Source organism: Nanorana parkeri, unplaced genomic scaffold, assembly GCF_000935625.1.
Source record: "Nanorana parkeri isolate BGI_ZX_2015 unplaced genomic scaffold, ASM93562v1 scaffold1252, whole genome shotgun sequence".
Classification (NCBI taxonomy): domain Eukaryota; kingdom Metazoa; phylum Chordata; class Amphibia; order Anura; family Dicroglossidae; genus Nanorana; species Nanorana parkeri.
This window is the reverse complement of record NW_017307520.1, coordinates 161,835-176,642: the sequence shown is the minus strand read 5'-3', so window position 1 is coordinate 176,642 and position 14,808 is coordinate 161,835. Positions and strand designations below refer to the sequence as shown.

General features: G+C 41.9%; 1 protein-coding gene across 3 annotated transcripts in view; it reads right to left on the bottom strand.

Annotated features, from left to right (window-relative positions):
• The window catches only part of LOC108797281 (sodium-dependent neutral amino acid transporter B(0)AT3-like), a 59,887-nt gene extending 45,400 nt beyond the window's left edge, over positions 1-14,487 (bottom strand). The window contains exons 1-4 of one of the 3 annotated variants that reach the window (XM_018568853.1): positions 14,185-14,487; positions 7,734-7,874; positions 4,434-4,574; positions 648-829 (exon numbers count right to left, since the gene is read on the bottom strand). In XM_018568853.1, the coding sequence (XP_018424355.1) occupies positions 648-829; positions 4,434-4,574; positions 7,734-7,874; positions 14,185-14,335 (615 nt within the window). In that variant the 5' untranslated portion in view covers positions 14,336-14,487. The remainder of the gene's footprint in view (positions 1-647; positions 830-4,433; positions 4,575-7,733; positions 7,875-14,184) is intronic. The other 2 variants (XM_018568854.1, XM_018568855.1) reach the window with 2 other exon arrangements.
• Between the last annotated feature and the right edge of the window lie 321 nt (positions 14,488-14,808).

Here is a 14,808-nt window from a genome sequence, read left to right as displayed (position 1 = left end):
CGCGGTTGTGTTGTGATAGAGGGGGGGGGGGGGGGGCGGAAAAAAAATTCTTCCCCCGGGCGTCCAGAACTCTGGTTACGCCACTGTACAGTATATAGGAGTTGCCTTTGCTGTACTACAATATTTAACAAAAGCAAATACTAAAGAAAAGTCTGCCTCCATTATGTAAGAAGAAGATTAGCGCGATCTATACCACTTTAACAATATCTTAGGAAAGGGTTCTCTGAAATAAAAGCCTCTGTTACAAGGGATGTCTCTAAATGAACCAATTTTACAGTCCAGAAATTAGATTTCAGAGAGCATTCTATATACAAACGGATAGTGTATCTCTTTTAACTTTCCATATTCAGTAGCTGGCAACACCCCTGCGCTGCAGCACAACACAACATATACACTGTGCAATGTGACGTGCTGCATTATGAAATGGTGCAGGTACATTTTTTTTTTTTATCATTGAGGCACATTGACAGCCCAATGCATATTGCACCAATGCATAATGCACCAACAGTAATGCACTGCAACAGACCTTTAATATTTGAATGGGCCCTTAAACTTGCCATAACATCCTATTCATAAAAAACAGCTATATGTGCAACAAGGCAAACATTAGCGCAGTTTAATAAAACATGAACATTTTTAGGCATTACCTTTCCTGTAGATTGAATCCCTCTTATAGTGCACAGATATACGGCGCTCCATGCTGCTGCTAGAGAAATCACCATCCACCATTGCAAATCTCCATTTTCATTGATAGTTGTGGTTATATTTAATGTTTTTCTGTACCAATAATAGTTAACTGCGCTACTTTTACTACACTCTTCATACGCACCTAAATAATATGACAGTTTTAAAGAAATAGGTTTTTCAGTTCAAAAATAGAAGAGTTCACAGTGCATCAAATTCATAACATAAACCATATAGGGAATGTATGACAATGTATGCACTGAATGACACACTAACAGTATCACCATAGTTCATTTTGCTGACCATTAATATCTAAACATGGATATTAAAAATTTGTTGAACTTTGTTTAAAAGATAGTAGGCATTAGGTAGATGTGGGCTGCCCTTATAGTTATAAATAAATAGCTCTGAACAGCAATAGCAGCAGTGCTTCTATGCAAGAATGTGGTTTCCACAAGTTGCAGTCAAAAGCAGGGCAGCCATCAGAAATTTTGTGGCCCCTTACACAGCTTTAAGCCTGCCACAACCCCCCACCAACACTCCACAGGTCTTTTCAAACGACTGTCCCATCAAGTCCGCCCACTGGCCTTCAGTGCACTTACTTTTATTTTAACACTGTTACAACTTAATATACTGTATGAAGTTGAAATGTGTATTCCAAGTCATCCATGCATTCAATATTTAAGAATAGAAAAACATATTTTGGCCAAAAATTATGAAGCCTGCCACCACGCCAATGTAGACTATTGAGCAGGACCCTACACTAACACTAAGCGCCCTCCCTTTTCACTAACACTAACCACACTCACTTATCACTAACACTAACCACACTCCCTTATCACTAAACACTAACCATACTCCCTTATCACTAACTGCACTCCCTTTCACTAGCACTAACCGCCCTTCCTTTTCACTAACACTAACTATACTCCCTTTTCACTAACACTAACTGCACTCCCTTACCACTAACCCTAACCGCACTCCCTGATCACTAAACACTAAGCGCCCTCCCTTTTCAATAAACCCTAACCGTACTCCCTTATCCCTCACACTAACCACACTCCCTTATCACTAACACTAACCGCCATCCCTTTTCACTAAACACTAAGCGCCCTCCTTTTTCATTAACGCTAACCGCACTCCCTTTTCACTAACACTAACCCCACTCCCTTATCACTAACTGCACTCCCTTTTCACTAATACTAACCGCACTCCCTTATTACTAACACTAACCGCACTCCCTTATCACTAAGTCTAACCCCCTCCCTTTTCGCTAACACTAACCGCACTCCCTATTCACTAACACTAACTGCCCTTCATCTATCCACTAGCACATCTAAGCCTGTAGAGACTCCCAGGTGGGCTAGGTGGGCTGTGTAGGCTCTCAGGTGGGCTGCAGGCTCTGTGCGGGCTCTCTCTCCCCACCCCCATTATCGGGCTGCTAAAACACTAACCTTATCACTCAAGCGACTCTGCTCCACTCCTTGATCACTCTTTGGTAAAGCCCATTACAGACCAAGCTCCACCTCCTGAAAATCCCCCTTCCTGCATGTACAGGAAGGTACCAATTTACAGGGGAGGGGGCCTAGACCTAACCAAGTGCTGTACTGCACTTATTACCAACAGCAAAAACAGTGGCGGACCTAAGGAACAAACTTGCCCCCCAAACCCCCGGCGGTCTCTGCACCAGAGCTTACTGTGGGGTGATATTAGAGCTTACACTCTTATATCCCCCCACAGTCTCACAGTATTATTATACATTTATATAGCTCTGACATATACCCCAGTGCTGTACAGAGAACACAGCCAGTCACATCAGTCTCTGTACAGAGGAGCTTACACGGAGCGTGTGTGAGGAGCCTAATGTCCTCACACAGTCACACACTATTATTGTAGTAGCTGGGCTGAGCTACACACTGAACTCAGGACTGTGTGGGGTTAATGGTGGCTGTGTGTGTCACAGAAAGTACAAAATGTTATCAAACACTGGAATAGAGAAATATATTATAATAGGGGACATTACAGTGTAATGCTCCCTATTATAATCCATTTCTCTAATTAAATGAAAGTACAGCACACAGTGTGCAGTTTTTGGGCCTCTCACTCTCACTCACAGACAAGTGGACGGGTCTGCCTCATGTTGGATCATAGAGGATTACTTCATTCAAGAGCGAGATTTGTATGCTTCTTCTGGACACGGTCTGAGGCTATTCATAGTAATAGCCCTCCCAGAGAATTTAAAGCTCAACTCTGGGCACAATACCGTTACTGCAGTCCACTAAGTTGTAGAGGCTCTTTGTTGTAAACTCACATGCCATAATCAGATATTCCTCCATCTCCCCACAAATCTTAAGTATATTTCTGGGTGGAAGTTCAGCTCACACTGAATTTCCATGCGCACTTCAGCTGTAGCGATGTATGTCTCATGGACCTCAGCAATGTGGTTGCATCTACATCTCCTGGCCAAATACAAGCAAAAGGCTCCATTTTGTGATTGGCCAGGAGGTGAGGGAGACCGAAAAGAGCATATAGTCCCCAATGCCAAGAAATAGCAGGTATTGGCAATATATGATTGTTAAAGAGAATTAATTTATCCTGTTAGAAGGAATTTTGTTATAGTGGCACTATGCAGTGGCGTAACAACCGGGGGGGCAGCAGGGGCGCGGGCCCCGGGCGAAAAGTGAAGGGGGGGCGCCGGCCGAAAATGGCACTTTCGGCTAAATGCCGAAAGTGACATTTTCCTGCCGTTTTGTCGGCGCGGCCGTGATTCCTTTCATCCCCGCTGGGACACAGAGCAGTGCCCAGCAGGGATGAAAGGAATCAGAGAGAAAATGACAGCCGGCCGAGCGCTGCGGGACGAGCGCTGTGAGCGGCCGGTGTCTTTCCTCCCACACCGCTCGGCCGCCTATCACAGTGCAGCAGAGCGGTGTGGGGGCGGAGACAGCCAGCGCTGTCACAGGAGGCTGGGCTCTCCTCTTGCAGCCTCCTATGGCAGTGTGTGTCAGAGAGGAGAACGGGTACAAGCACTCAGTGATCGCTGAGTGTTTGTACATAATTGAGGACCTGGTATGTATACTATATCCTCAATTATGAATGAATGGGAGTGATCTACATCTCCTCCTGTTCATTCATAATTGTAGTTATAGTAAACATACCATGTTATCAATGAACAGGAACACTCATAAAGGATTCCTGTTCATTGATAACAGGGGACACAGAAAAAGAGATTGAGGACTCTGTGTCCTCAATCTCTTTTTCTATTTTTAAAGGGAAATATCAGGGGTCTGTTTAGACCCCCAATATTTCCCCGAAGCCCCTAAAAGTAAAGTAAAAAATAAAAATATTTAATAAAAAATTAATTAATAAATAAAAATTAATTTAAAAAAATGAAAAAGTTTCTAAAAAAATAAAATATTAAAATTTGAAAAATTAAAATAAAAACATGTGTGTGTGGGGGGGAGGTGCAGGGTACAGTTCCAGTGGTTGTTTATATAATGGGGGGGAGGGGCGAAAAAGAATTTCTGCCCCGGGCGCCCAGAACTCTGGTTACGCCACTGGCACTATGTGCAATAGGGTATTCACACAATGTAGGAAGCATCTACCGTAATACATAGTCCAAGGCAGTCATCTTCTGTTACATTGTAGATTGTCTTTGTAGATTTCTTTACTGTATCTCAATAGCCTTAGTGGCACAGATTTACCCCTCAGTATGGTTTATAAGACGTTTATTGCTGCAAGGGTGTTACTACCTGTGTTATTGTAATCTGTTGTAGGGCAGTAGCTCCATGGAAGTGGATTTTGAAAAGAATTGAAGAAATACCATAAAATCCATGCTATAATAGTGTTATAATACACTCCCACCAGAAAGGACACAAGCAATGAAGCAATACCTGCAAAACAAAATATAAAATTATCTTTACAGTAGCTAGCAGGATATCGAGTACTCGTATTGAAATATTAACTGACCACAGTTTTCTGCTGATAAATAACTGATAAATAACTAGATATATGAGCTACAGCTGATAGAGATATATAATATGCATTTGCTTTTTAGGATAAGTAAACACGTTGCATATTGTGGCTAACTACTCTTTATTCTGTTTCTATAATCTGCATGTAGGCGGGGTTCACTCTTGGGTTGTTACGTGTGTGTTCCCTTTGGGTTGGCTCTGTGTAACCCCGTGTATGCAACACGACACCAGGCACCCCACGGTCAGGGGCCACGGTTCTGGCCTCGTGCAAACACTCCCACACGTGTAGTACTGCGCACACAGGGCCTCATGGCTTCCACCGCCTCTGCGGTATTCAGCGCTTCCTCCCCCGTAGGGAGAAAGGCCACCATGAACGGCACCCTGTGTCGGGCATAGCCCCTTTGCACACCTACCCTCCTCAGGATGGTTACAGCCACGATACAGTCCAACATCACACTCCTGTAGAACCCCACCTTCTCAGAGGTTGGAGGGAGATGAACCAGTCCACACAGATAGTCTTTTCTTGATTTTACTTAGAAGAATGAACATGGTATGAAGCATACTTTTCAGCCACCCCCGGGTGGGATGATGGCACATTTCTTGATATTTGCATGGCGATACATTTTAGAGAGAAAGAAGAACAGCCCAGGTGCAGCCCAGAGTACAAATGCCCTCATCCTCAATGTATGTAGAAATATATTTTTTCTTGCTCAGACTTTCTCAAACAGTCAATAGACTTTCTATATACACATATATACTGTATATACCAGGGGTGCCCACAATTTTTAATTCGCAGATAAATGACAAGCTCAATGAGATCTACCAGGGAAAAAAAACCTGCATTCGGGGGGGGGAGGGAGCATGGCGGTGCATTGAAGCCAATGGCACCGCAGCCACGCCCCTCACCCACAGTGCGATCACCCCCACCCGGAACGCAAAAATATTTTTTTGCAGATTGCATTGGACCGGAATGCAGGCAGGCGATTGCATTGTGGGTGGGGGGCCTGGCTGAGGTACCATTGACTTCAATACAACCCCACGCCCCCTCCTGCCCCTGAACGCAGGGAGTCGGCCGGCTTGCATTCCAGTGCGTTCTAGAGGCGCCAGGCGTCCTGTCCTCCCGCAGTGCTTGTGTGGCCAACGTTGCACACGGGGAGAGGTGTCCTGCCCTTTTCCACGTGCGGCATCTAACACATTCAGCCAGCAGCCACACCAGCACCGCGGGAGTATAGCCTCTCATTCTCTTTTTCTGCAGCCTCTGTTCTAAATGAATGGAAAGCACAGAGGCTTCCCATTCATTCAGATACTATTTACTATCATCCGGTTTTTGAATGGGGAGGAATCTCTGTACAGAGTGCTACTCCCCATTGAGAAACTCATGAATGAACATGGAAGTGATGTAAAGCACTTCCTGTTCATTCAAAACTGGGGACACATAGCACTACTGTATGTGTCCCCAGTTATTTACAATCACTGGTGTGATCAGCTGATCGCTCCAGTGTTTGTCCTGCACAGAGGATTGGTACACAGCTTCTCCTCTGGATCTCCGCTTCTGGCTCTCTCTCCTCACCGCTCGGCGTTCTGCTGTGATAGCGGCTCCGTCTTCTGCCGCCGGCTGCAGCGCTTCGTTCGCTTATCCTCGGATCCCCGCTGCATACAGATTGGGGAGAGCAGCGGGGATCCAGAGAAGCCCCAGAGAAGCCCCACAGCAGGAGGAAAGGACATTGCTATCTACCAGGGATCGCTTTGTGATTGACTGGTAGATCGCGATCGACCTAATGGGCACCCCTGATATATATATATATATAATAGCTTTGTGGATATTTGTTTAATTTCTTTACAGGTAGATTTTTAACAATTTAGCTAGTCCTGTGCTCAGAAATATAACATATTAGATCATGCACGCACAGTAAGGGCTTTGAGCTTTGAGGGCTAGTACACACCAGATGCAGTTGTGATGCAATCCATTTAGTTTTGCAGCTGCATCCAAATTGCGTCACCATGCTTTCCAATGGGATTTCTGGTGCTCTGTTCACACCAGTGCAGTCTGTTCCAAAGCAGTAAGAAAAAATCCTGCTGGCCTCATTTTAGCTGCATCGGATTGCAACGGAATGCATCAAAACTGCATGCAAACGCATCTGAATGGAACGCATCCAAAATGAGAAGAAAAAGCAGAATTGGAAGTGCTCGGACAGAAAGAAGGAAGTGACATAATGGTCTAATTTGCATCTGAAAAAAATCCACATCGAATTGCAACAAAAAGCAATAAAAGCAAGTCAAAACGAATTGCACTGCAGCTGCACAGATGCACACGGATCTGGTGTGAACTAACCCTGAATGTCTGTTTGGTGGGAGAGGTCACATGTTAAATATGCACATTTTTTTTGTTGTCGCTTCATACTGAGAGTTTAATTAGCTGCTTTTCTTAGATACATGGTTCTGTTTTATTAACATTTGAATTATATCCGGTGGTTTTAAACTTCATAACGTTATACTTGCTAAGTAAATAGCATGGCATATTTTGATCCTTATTATCTATTGTCACCGATTTATATTTTGATTATTTTGCACTGATTTTATCGTTAATAAATATATATATTTTTGCACATTATTGTTTTTACTTCGTCTTCAAATTAGTGATAACATTAGGTTATCAGTTAAATTGTGAAAATTAGTAGGGAATCTCCTTAATTTTAGATCCCTACCTGTTTTCATAAATTAAATACTGGTTTTTATCAGAGAGAAAGTTCTGACATTGACACATGCAATGGTTCTCAATGGTTTATTTTCTTTATGAACTAGGCTTAGCATACAATTTACATGACATCTTGCTAGTATTCAATAGCTGTTTATTGGTGTCTTGATGTTGGTCTGTGCCTCTTATGAATCTGATGTATCTGTTATGTTTATAAATATTAATAAGGCTTTACCCAAAAAAAAAGCTTGTCTATCAGTGATCGAAATGTGCGACTGCCCTCTAAATTCTATGTACAATGGAACTGCCATGTGTCGCTTCCATGATGGCTGCATTTCTGCCTAACAAACTGTAAGTGTATTACTGAGATAATACATGCATACCAACGCCTCCCAAGTATGGTGAAATTGTGTTCCATGCTCCAATACTTCCTCTCCTTAATCGTTGTCCAATTGCAAGTTCAAGGTGGAATAAAGGTATTCCTTCCAATACTAGAGCTATGAAATATGGAATTAAGAAAGCACCTAAACATAAAACAGAAACGTTTGTTCAGTAGTAAGCATTATCAACATTAGCAATAATTTTATAGATAATGGCATGAAGCAATTCACCTTCTTTAATGTAATTTTAGTTCTTTATTTGTGTGTATGTACAGAAAGCTCACATATAATATGTTTCCTTGAGAGTTCATTGAGGGACACAGGATTCAGAGATAATTTCAGTATAATGCTACCACCAGGAGGATTTAGACAATGGCAAGCAAATAACAGTGACCAGCTTAGAAAAAAACGGTGCTGAGAGTAGACAAGAAACACAGAGGGGTATCCCTCAATTAACTTCAACAAAAGGATTTTATGGTGAGTACATAAATACAATAATTTTTTTGTTCATTCTCAGGATTTACAGACAGTTGGAATATCCAAAAGCAGTCTAGCTGAGTGGGCAAAACAGCAACTGATAACAGTGGAAAGCAATTCTGGACTGCCTGCAGCTCAAAAAACTGCCTACAGGAGCTTATGTTCTACGCCAACAGATAAGGCCTGAAAATGCACCTGGTTAAAAAAGGATCATCAGGAAACAAAGAGGGAGTCAGTCTTTCTAATGGAAGGAGTGGCTGTGAGGTTGACATTCACATCACAAACTACATCCAAACAATGAGGGGAATCTCCTTCTTATGTTCTGGGACTGAACAAAGGGACAGAAACACAATGTCGTAGTAGAGGTGAAAGTTCGAAATCACCTTTGGAAGGAAGGGGCAGGGGCCTGTAGTGAAATTGAGCAATCAGGACTGCCTTGAAAGGTGCTACCAGTATCCCCAGAACTTGCTTGCAAAAATGAATAGTAGGCCGAATCTTGAACTGAAGAATTTGAGTATTTAAGCTGACATTTTGACATTTTTCTGCTGGAAGGAAAACCGTGGCTTGAGCTGTGTACAAAAGACCCAGATATTCCAAGTGATGAGATGGTTCCAATGCAGACATCTGAAGATTCAGAACCCAGCTGAACCTTTTCAGGGTCTAAACTGTCTGCACCACATTGGTTAGGACTTGTTGCAACTGTTCCCTCAACAGGAGGTTGTCCGAGTATTCCGCAATGGGGAAACCCTGGGAGTGTAACAAGACATTCACAGAGGACTCGCAAGGGCTCCATGGAGGTCTGCTAATCTGAGCAGTGATACAGGTAGATTGGAAGACATAGAGTGAGGAGGGGTGTAGGAACTTTAGTTTGTAGCCTGTTGAAACCACCTACCTTGCCAAGGCATCTGAGATGTTGTCCAGATGTCCTCAAAATATAAGAGATGTCCTTCCATTTTGAAGGACACTAAATTGTACAACAGTAAACACTTCCTGGTTTGTCAGCTGTTCTCTGTGTTCTAAACAAATATGCAAGAAACAACAGGTTCCCATCAGGGATCAGCTGAGAAGCCATATAATCAAACAAATATTCTTCAAACAAGACTAGCGTAAAGTATAAAAAGTCAATTTAATACAAGAAAAGATATAATCATAATTAATGAAATGTGCACCCCTCCCCAAAAATAATAAAACAAAACAGGTAGGGGTTTTGTTATTGTTGGGGAGTAGGACTTATGTGTGCACATTTGGTAAATTATGGTTATATCTTTTCTTGTAATAAACTGACTTTTTATACTTTACGCTAGTCTTGTTTGAAGAATATTTATTTGATTATATGGTTTCTCAGCTTATCCCTCATGTGTAATCAAGTGGGATCCTGTTGTTTCTTCCATATATGTGTCTTCTGCTAGAGTTGATGATTACACTTTCCACCAGTTCCTTGACGAGGGTGTCCAAGGCAGCTCTAAAGAGATGTTGTTGCTCAAAGGGCATGAACCATAAGAGCTTTTTACATGCCTGTTACGCAGCTTAACTTTTCAACCAAAGAGTTCTCTGCATATTAACTGATAGGAGACCCGTACAGGAAATAAGACAGCGAACATCCGCTAACCCATCTAGCAGTGCAGACATGAACTCTAATCACTAAAAAAATTATTGTGAAGTAAAGCTGGATCCCTTACCATAGGTTTTGCTGATTTGTGAGAGCAGGGTTCTCAAACTCAAATGACCTGAGGGCCACTCGGTATGGTTTCTTCTTCCACAGGGGCCGCATGAAGAGAGACAGCCAGGAGAGAGAGCGAGGAGAGACAGCCAAGGGAGAGAACAAGGAAACAGCTAGGGGAGGAAGCAAGGAGAGATAGCCAGGAGGGAGAGAGGAGAGACAGACACTTGGCACAGTGGCACGACACCAATGATCTTTTTCACTCTCTGTAAAGGTTGAATTCATCCCACCACTGTAAAGAGGAGCATTCTTACCACTGACCACCAATGCAAGGGGTAAGCCATTCTTAACATGGACCCCCAATGCAAGGGGATGGATTTTACCACTGACAAGTAATGCAAGGGGGCATACTTTTCACTGACTACCAAACGGGGGAAGGGGGCATTGTTTCTACTGACCCCCAATGTATTAATTTGAGCAGGGCTCCTTGAGACTTAAAAATGATTAGTAATATTCCCAGCGGAAGTGATTCCAGGAGCACAGTGCTGCAAGCTGCTAGTCACTCCACTAGCTTGCTGCTCATATAGCCAGGCTCTTAATACATTAAATTCAACAACGCCAAACCTATTGTATTCATTTAAAGATGTGTGCAGGCCTACAGAATTCACATGCCCGCAGGCTGGAGGAAGGATTTCCAGGTACAGAAGGGCTGGCTCTACCCCACTATTGACAAGTCAAATGTAACCGGCCCATGGGCCAGTACTTTGAGACCCCTGGTTTACTCTCAACATTAATCTATGGGATCCTTAAATACTGGTGCATCAATGGCAGGATCACTGGTGGGACACCACAGAACCAACTGTGGGAATAGCCCATGTCCTGGTGATCCTCATCAGTGGACTTGAAAGAAAAAGGAGACACTAGACACTTGATCTGTTGACACTTGATCTGAGCTTTCTGATGTTCTTATTAGACAGGCAGTGAAAATCTCCCCACAGGACACAGATGGCTAATCCTTACTCTATCTCGATACAGAATTAAAAAAAAAAAGTTTTGGCTTCAGTTTTACTTTAAGCAATGAAGCTTAGCTACTTGCTGGAACACTTCGATGCTGAATAGAAGATGGGCAGTAGTGATATTGGCAAGGGGTATTGCTGAGTTTCCATATACAATCTGCTGCTGTGCCAAGGATGTAGACCTAGGGACATTTCCAAGGATTTTTTGGACCTGAGCTGTTTTTATGGAGGCAGTGGCATTTGTTGCAGGGTACTCATGTGTTGGGGAGGGGGGACTGGGACACAGAGATTTCCAGGTACAGTGCATTGCTAAACAAGAGTTTGTGTTGCAGGGAGGCACTGAGGTGCAAAAATGGGAAAAGCCAGAAGAGAAAAAGAACATGTAAGAAAAAAAGTCAGCATATACAGTAGGAGCTTTTGTTTTGTGTTTTAAACAAACAAGCACAAACAAGTTTTGCCTCACTTCTTTTTATCATCCAAGGAATAAACACATTTCTGCAAGTTGCAATGAAGCAATAGGTCTTTGATAAGCATTGGCATAAGGGCTTACTCGTATCAGTAGTAGTAGCAGTGTAGTTTACCATACCTGTTCAGCAAAAATAAATAAGGCTGCTTTAACACTGAAACTGTGCTGAATAACGCTTGTACTAGGATCCTCTTTGCTGATATAAGACAGACTTGAGGTCCTGAACCCAAGAGAATCTGAACCATGCTTTACACAGCTTGCAGAACTCCTTGAATGCCTTATCACCACATGTTGCAGTTATAAAACTGCATGTGTTCTGATACAGGGATAAAATATGAAAAAATATGAAACAATAATAGACAACACTATGTATATGCATGGTTAAAAAGAGCTATCAAGAACCACAATAGTCCCTCACCATGCTTTGCATGAAAACTAAAGGCCTATACTTTAGTATAGGTTTATCCTTGCAGACTGTCGATGTTGATGTATATTTGTATATGTTTATAAAACAAATAAAATCTTTGAAATGGAAAACTAAAGGCCTTTGCAAGCCTAAGATCTTTTAAAACTCTGCAGAATTCCAGCAATAAATGACTCGGAGCTGAGTGGTGCCAATGGATGGCAAAAACCAGTAGTTATCTCTTGTAGTGTTAAAATAACATTTAATTGGCTTCCTAAATTTAATGCAAAGGCATTGATCTATGATGCCTATGAATACTTCAAGATTACAGTACTTTATAAATTTCAGTTTTTACGCTATGAATGGTAATGGCTTCATTAATGGCCCTTTACTTCACATTAGATGTTGAAAGGAGGAGATGCGAAGGGAAATTTATACTACACTAAAAGCAATACCCATTTTATAAATAATGTACGGCGAGAGGAAGCCTCATAACATCTGAAAACCAGCAAAAAAATGATCACCCACACCTAAATAAGCTTTTTTAGCATAGGACATATAACTGAAAAAAAGCTGTCTTTAACATCAAAGGACAGTGTTTTATTCACACAAAGGCCAACAATCAATGCATTTCAATTAATAATCCGCTTTTCTTCAGCATAACGAAACATAACAGTTTGTTTGACTTTCATCAAAACATCGTGTTTTCTGTCTCACTGACATCAGGCTGTCCCATACACTCCCAGCGTGTTAGTCTCAGGACTTTACCATATTTCTCCGCAAATACAGTGCTCAGTATCGCTTTCCTCAGCTCCAAACATCTTAACACACAACTGTGTGATATTGGCACTGCTCACCCCTCATGGGTCACTGAGGCTTTCCGACAGGTCCCTTAGGTGTCGCTGACCCTCTTGACCTCACCCAGCCTTCCCCGGCTGTTCCACATATGCAACAGAGTTTGCCTGTAGCCATGTTTCTCCTGCACACCCACAACTCCCCTGAGCTCTGTTCCAGACTCTCAATAAGGCTCTTCTCAGCCACCTGTTCCTCCTAGACTGGTCATTGGCAACACCTGACCCCAGGACTAGAGATTCCACTCCACTACAGTCCAGAAAACCTGGAAGAAACTGAGAAGCCAGTTTCTTCCATGCAAAAGTATTCACATCCTGGAACCTCTCAGCCTCTCTAACAGAGTTTTGGGTAGCTGTGTTGCCAAATTACATCGTGACATTGCCACGCACCTCTACAATATATATATGGGATCCATCACAGATCACATATATAAGTACACATACTCTCTCTTCCTCTCCACAACCTCCACAATATTAAATGTCTACAGTTCAATATTAGCATTTCTAAATGATGAACTAAGATACTGAACTGAATATTGTTTTCATTTATAGAAATGTCACAAATGTCTATTCACCAGAGCACATTTTGAAATGTGTGACGAGTTGTGCTGTGTAAAAATGCAGACATGGCACATATAAAAATATTGGGGAGAATTTATCAAAACTAGGGCAGACAGAATCGGGAGCAGTTGCCCATGGCAACCAATCAGCTTCTCTCTTCAGTTTGTTCAGGTGAGATTTGAAAATGAGAGAGAGAAGCTGATTGACTGCAGTGCAAATCTGCTCCAGATTTTGTCTGCATGAGTGTCGATAAATTCCCTACATTGCTTTTTCTATGTGTTTTCAAAGCTAATCAACGCAGCTCAGCCTCCTGGTGTTAACTAGCCCTTTAAAGAGGTTTTATACTTTCATAAAGAATGTAGAAAACCTCATATTTGGCAGCTTCTTGGGTTATTATTGGTGTCTCATTCAACCTTCAGAAACCCATTGGCTTCTAGTGTGAGCTGTGTCAAGTGGGGGCAATCTGGCCTTGAAAGCACATTGAAAGGGAAGGGCTGCTACATAGACCATGGCCTAGGGTGCCATTGCCAGTGGGGACAGCACCAAGTCCATACCTGGATCCTGCAAGGCTTCGGGTAAGACCTAGAGCATTCTTCAGAGTTGCAGTGGGCGCCTTGTGCTGGAACGCTCTGTCATTTTTTTCTACACATTAAATTAAGTGATCTAGAGGTAACACTGGCTACCTGGGAAGAAGTTATAATAAACCATCTACCTCCACCACATTGCAAAAAAAGGTGCTTTTATGAGTTATCCCTGTATTCAGGAGAACAAAACTTCGTTTGTTGGGGATGTGCTTAATATGTAGTTGTACTGGAAAAATTCAAATTCCACACTGTAAAATGAAAGTAAATGTATTCATGGCCTTCGACCGATCTTAAAATACTACAAAAAGATGCACAATTACATTAGATTAATAACATTTTGGTCACATAGGAGTACAAATCCTATGACCTTTAGGTGATTAAATTAAGTTTTAAAATGCCTACAAAGTCCTACATTAATCTGTTTAAATGTGCTTACCTCCTCCATATGTTTGGCATAAATATGGAAATCGCCATACATTTCCCAAGCCCACTGCAAATCCAATACATGTCAAAAGATACTGGATTTTGTTATCCCATTTTGGTCTGTCCTGTCCATTTGGGACCTTTGTAAGTTCTTTACCAGACATAGCTGTATCTGCTGAAATGTTGTGTTCCCCTACTCAGGAGGTTAAAAAAAAAGTCTTCTTTTTATACACCCCAGAAAAGTGTTTATTCACTTATGCCAGCATTAATATTCACATTTGCAGACATCCTTAGAAAAACAGTTGGTTAGGAAAGAATGAGGTTTCTGATTTATAATTACTTTCTTTTTTTCATTTATAGAAAACTACAAAGACAGAAAGTTAATCTCTAACAGATATTTAAGCATATTCATGAATTTGTTGCCTTAAGTAAACAGCACTAATCCGTTAAGGCATTCATTGTTAAATGTGTAAAACATAAAACACTCAGTGGTGTAGCATTCTATCTACCTCACACTTTTGTGTCTGTATTTATCACATTCAATACATTTCTAAGTCCTGCTTTCCTTGCCCACCGCCCCTTTCTCCCTTAATAAAACTGACAACAGCAATGCACTCTTAATTTAAAACCATTAAAG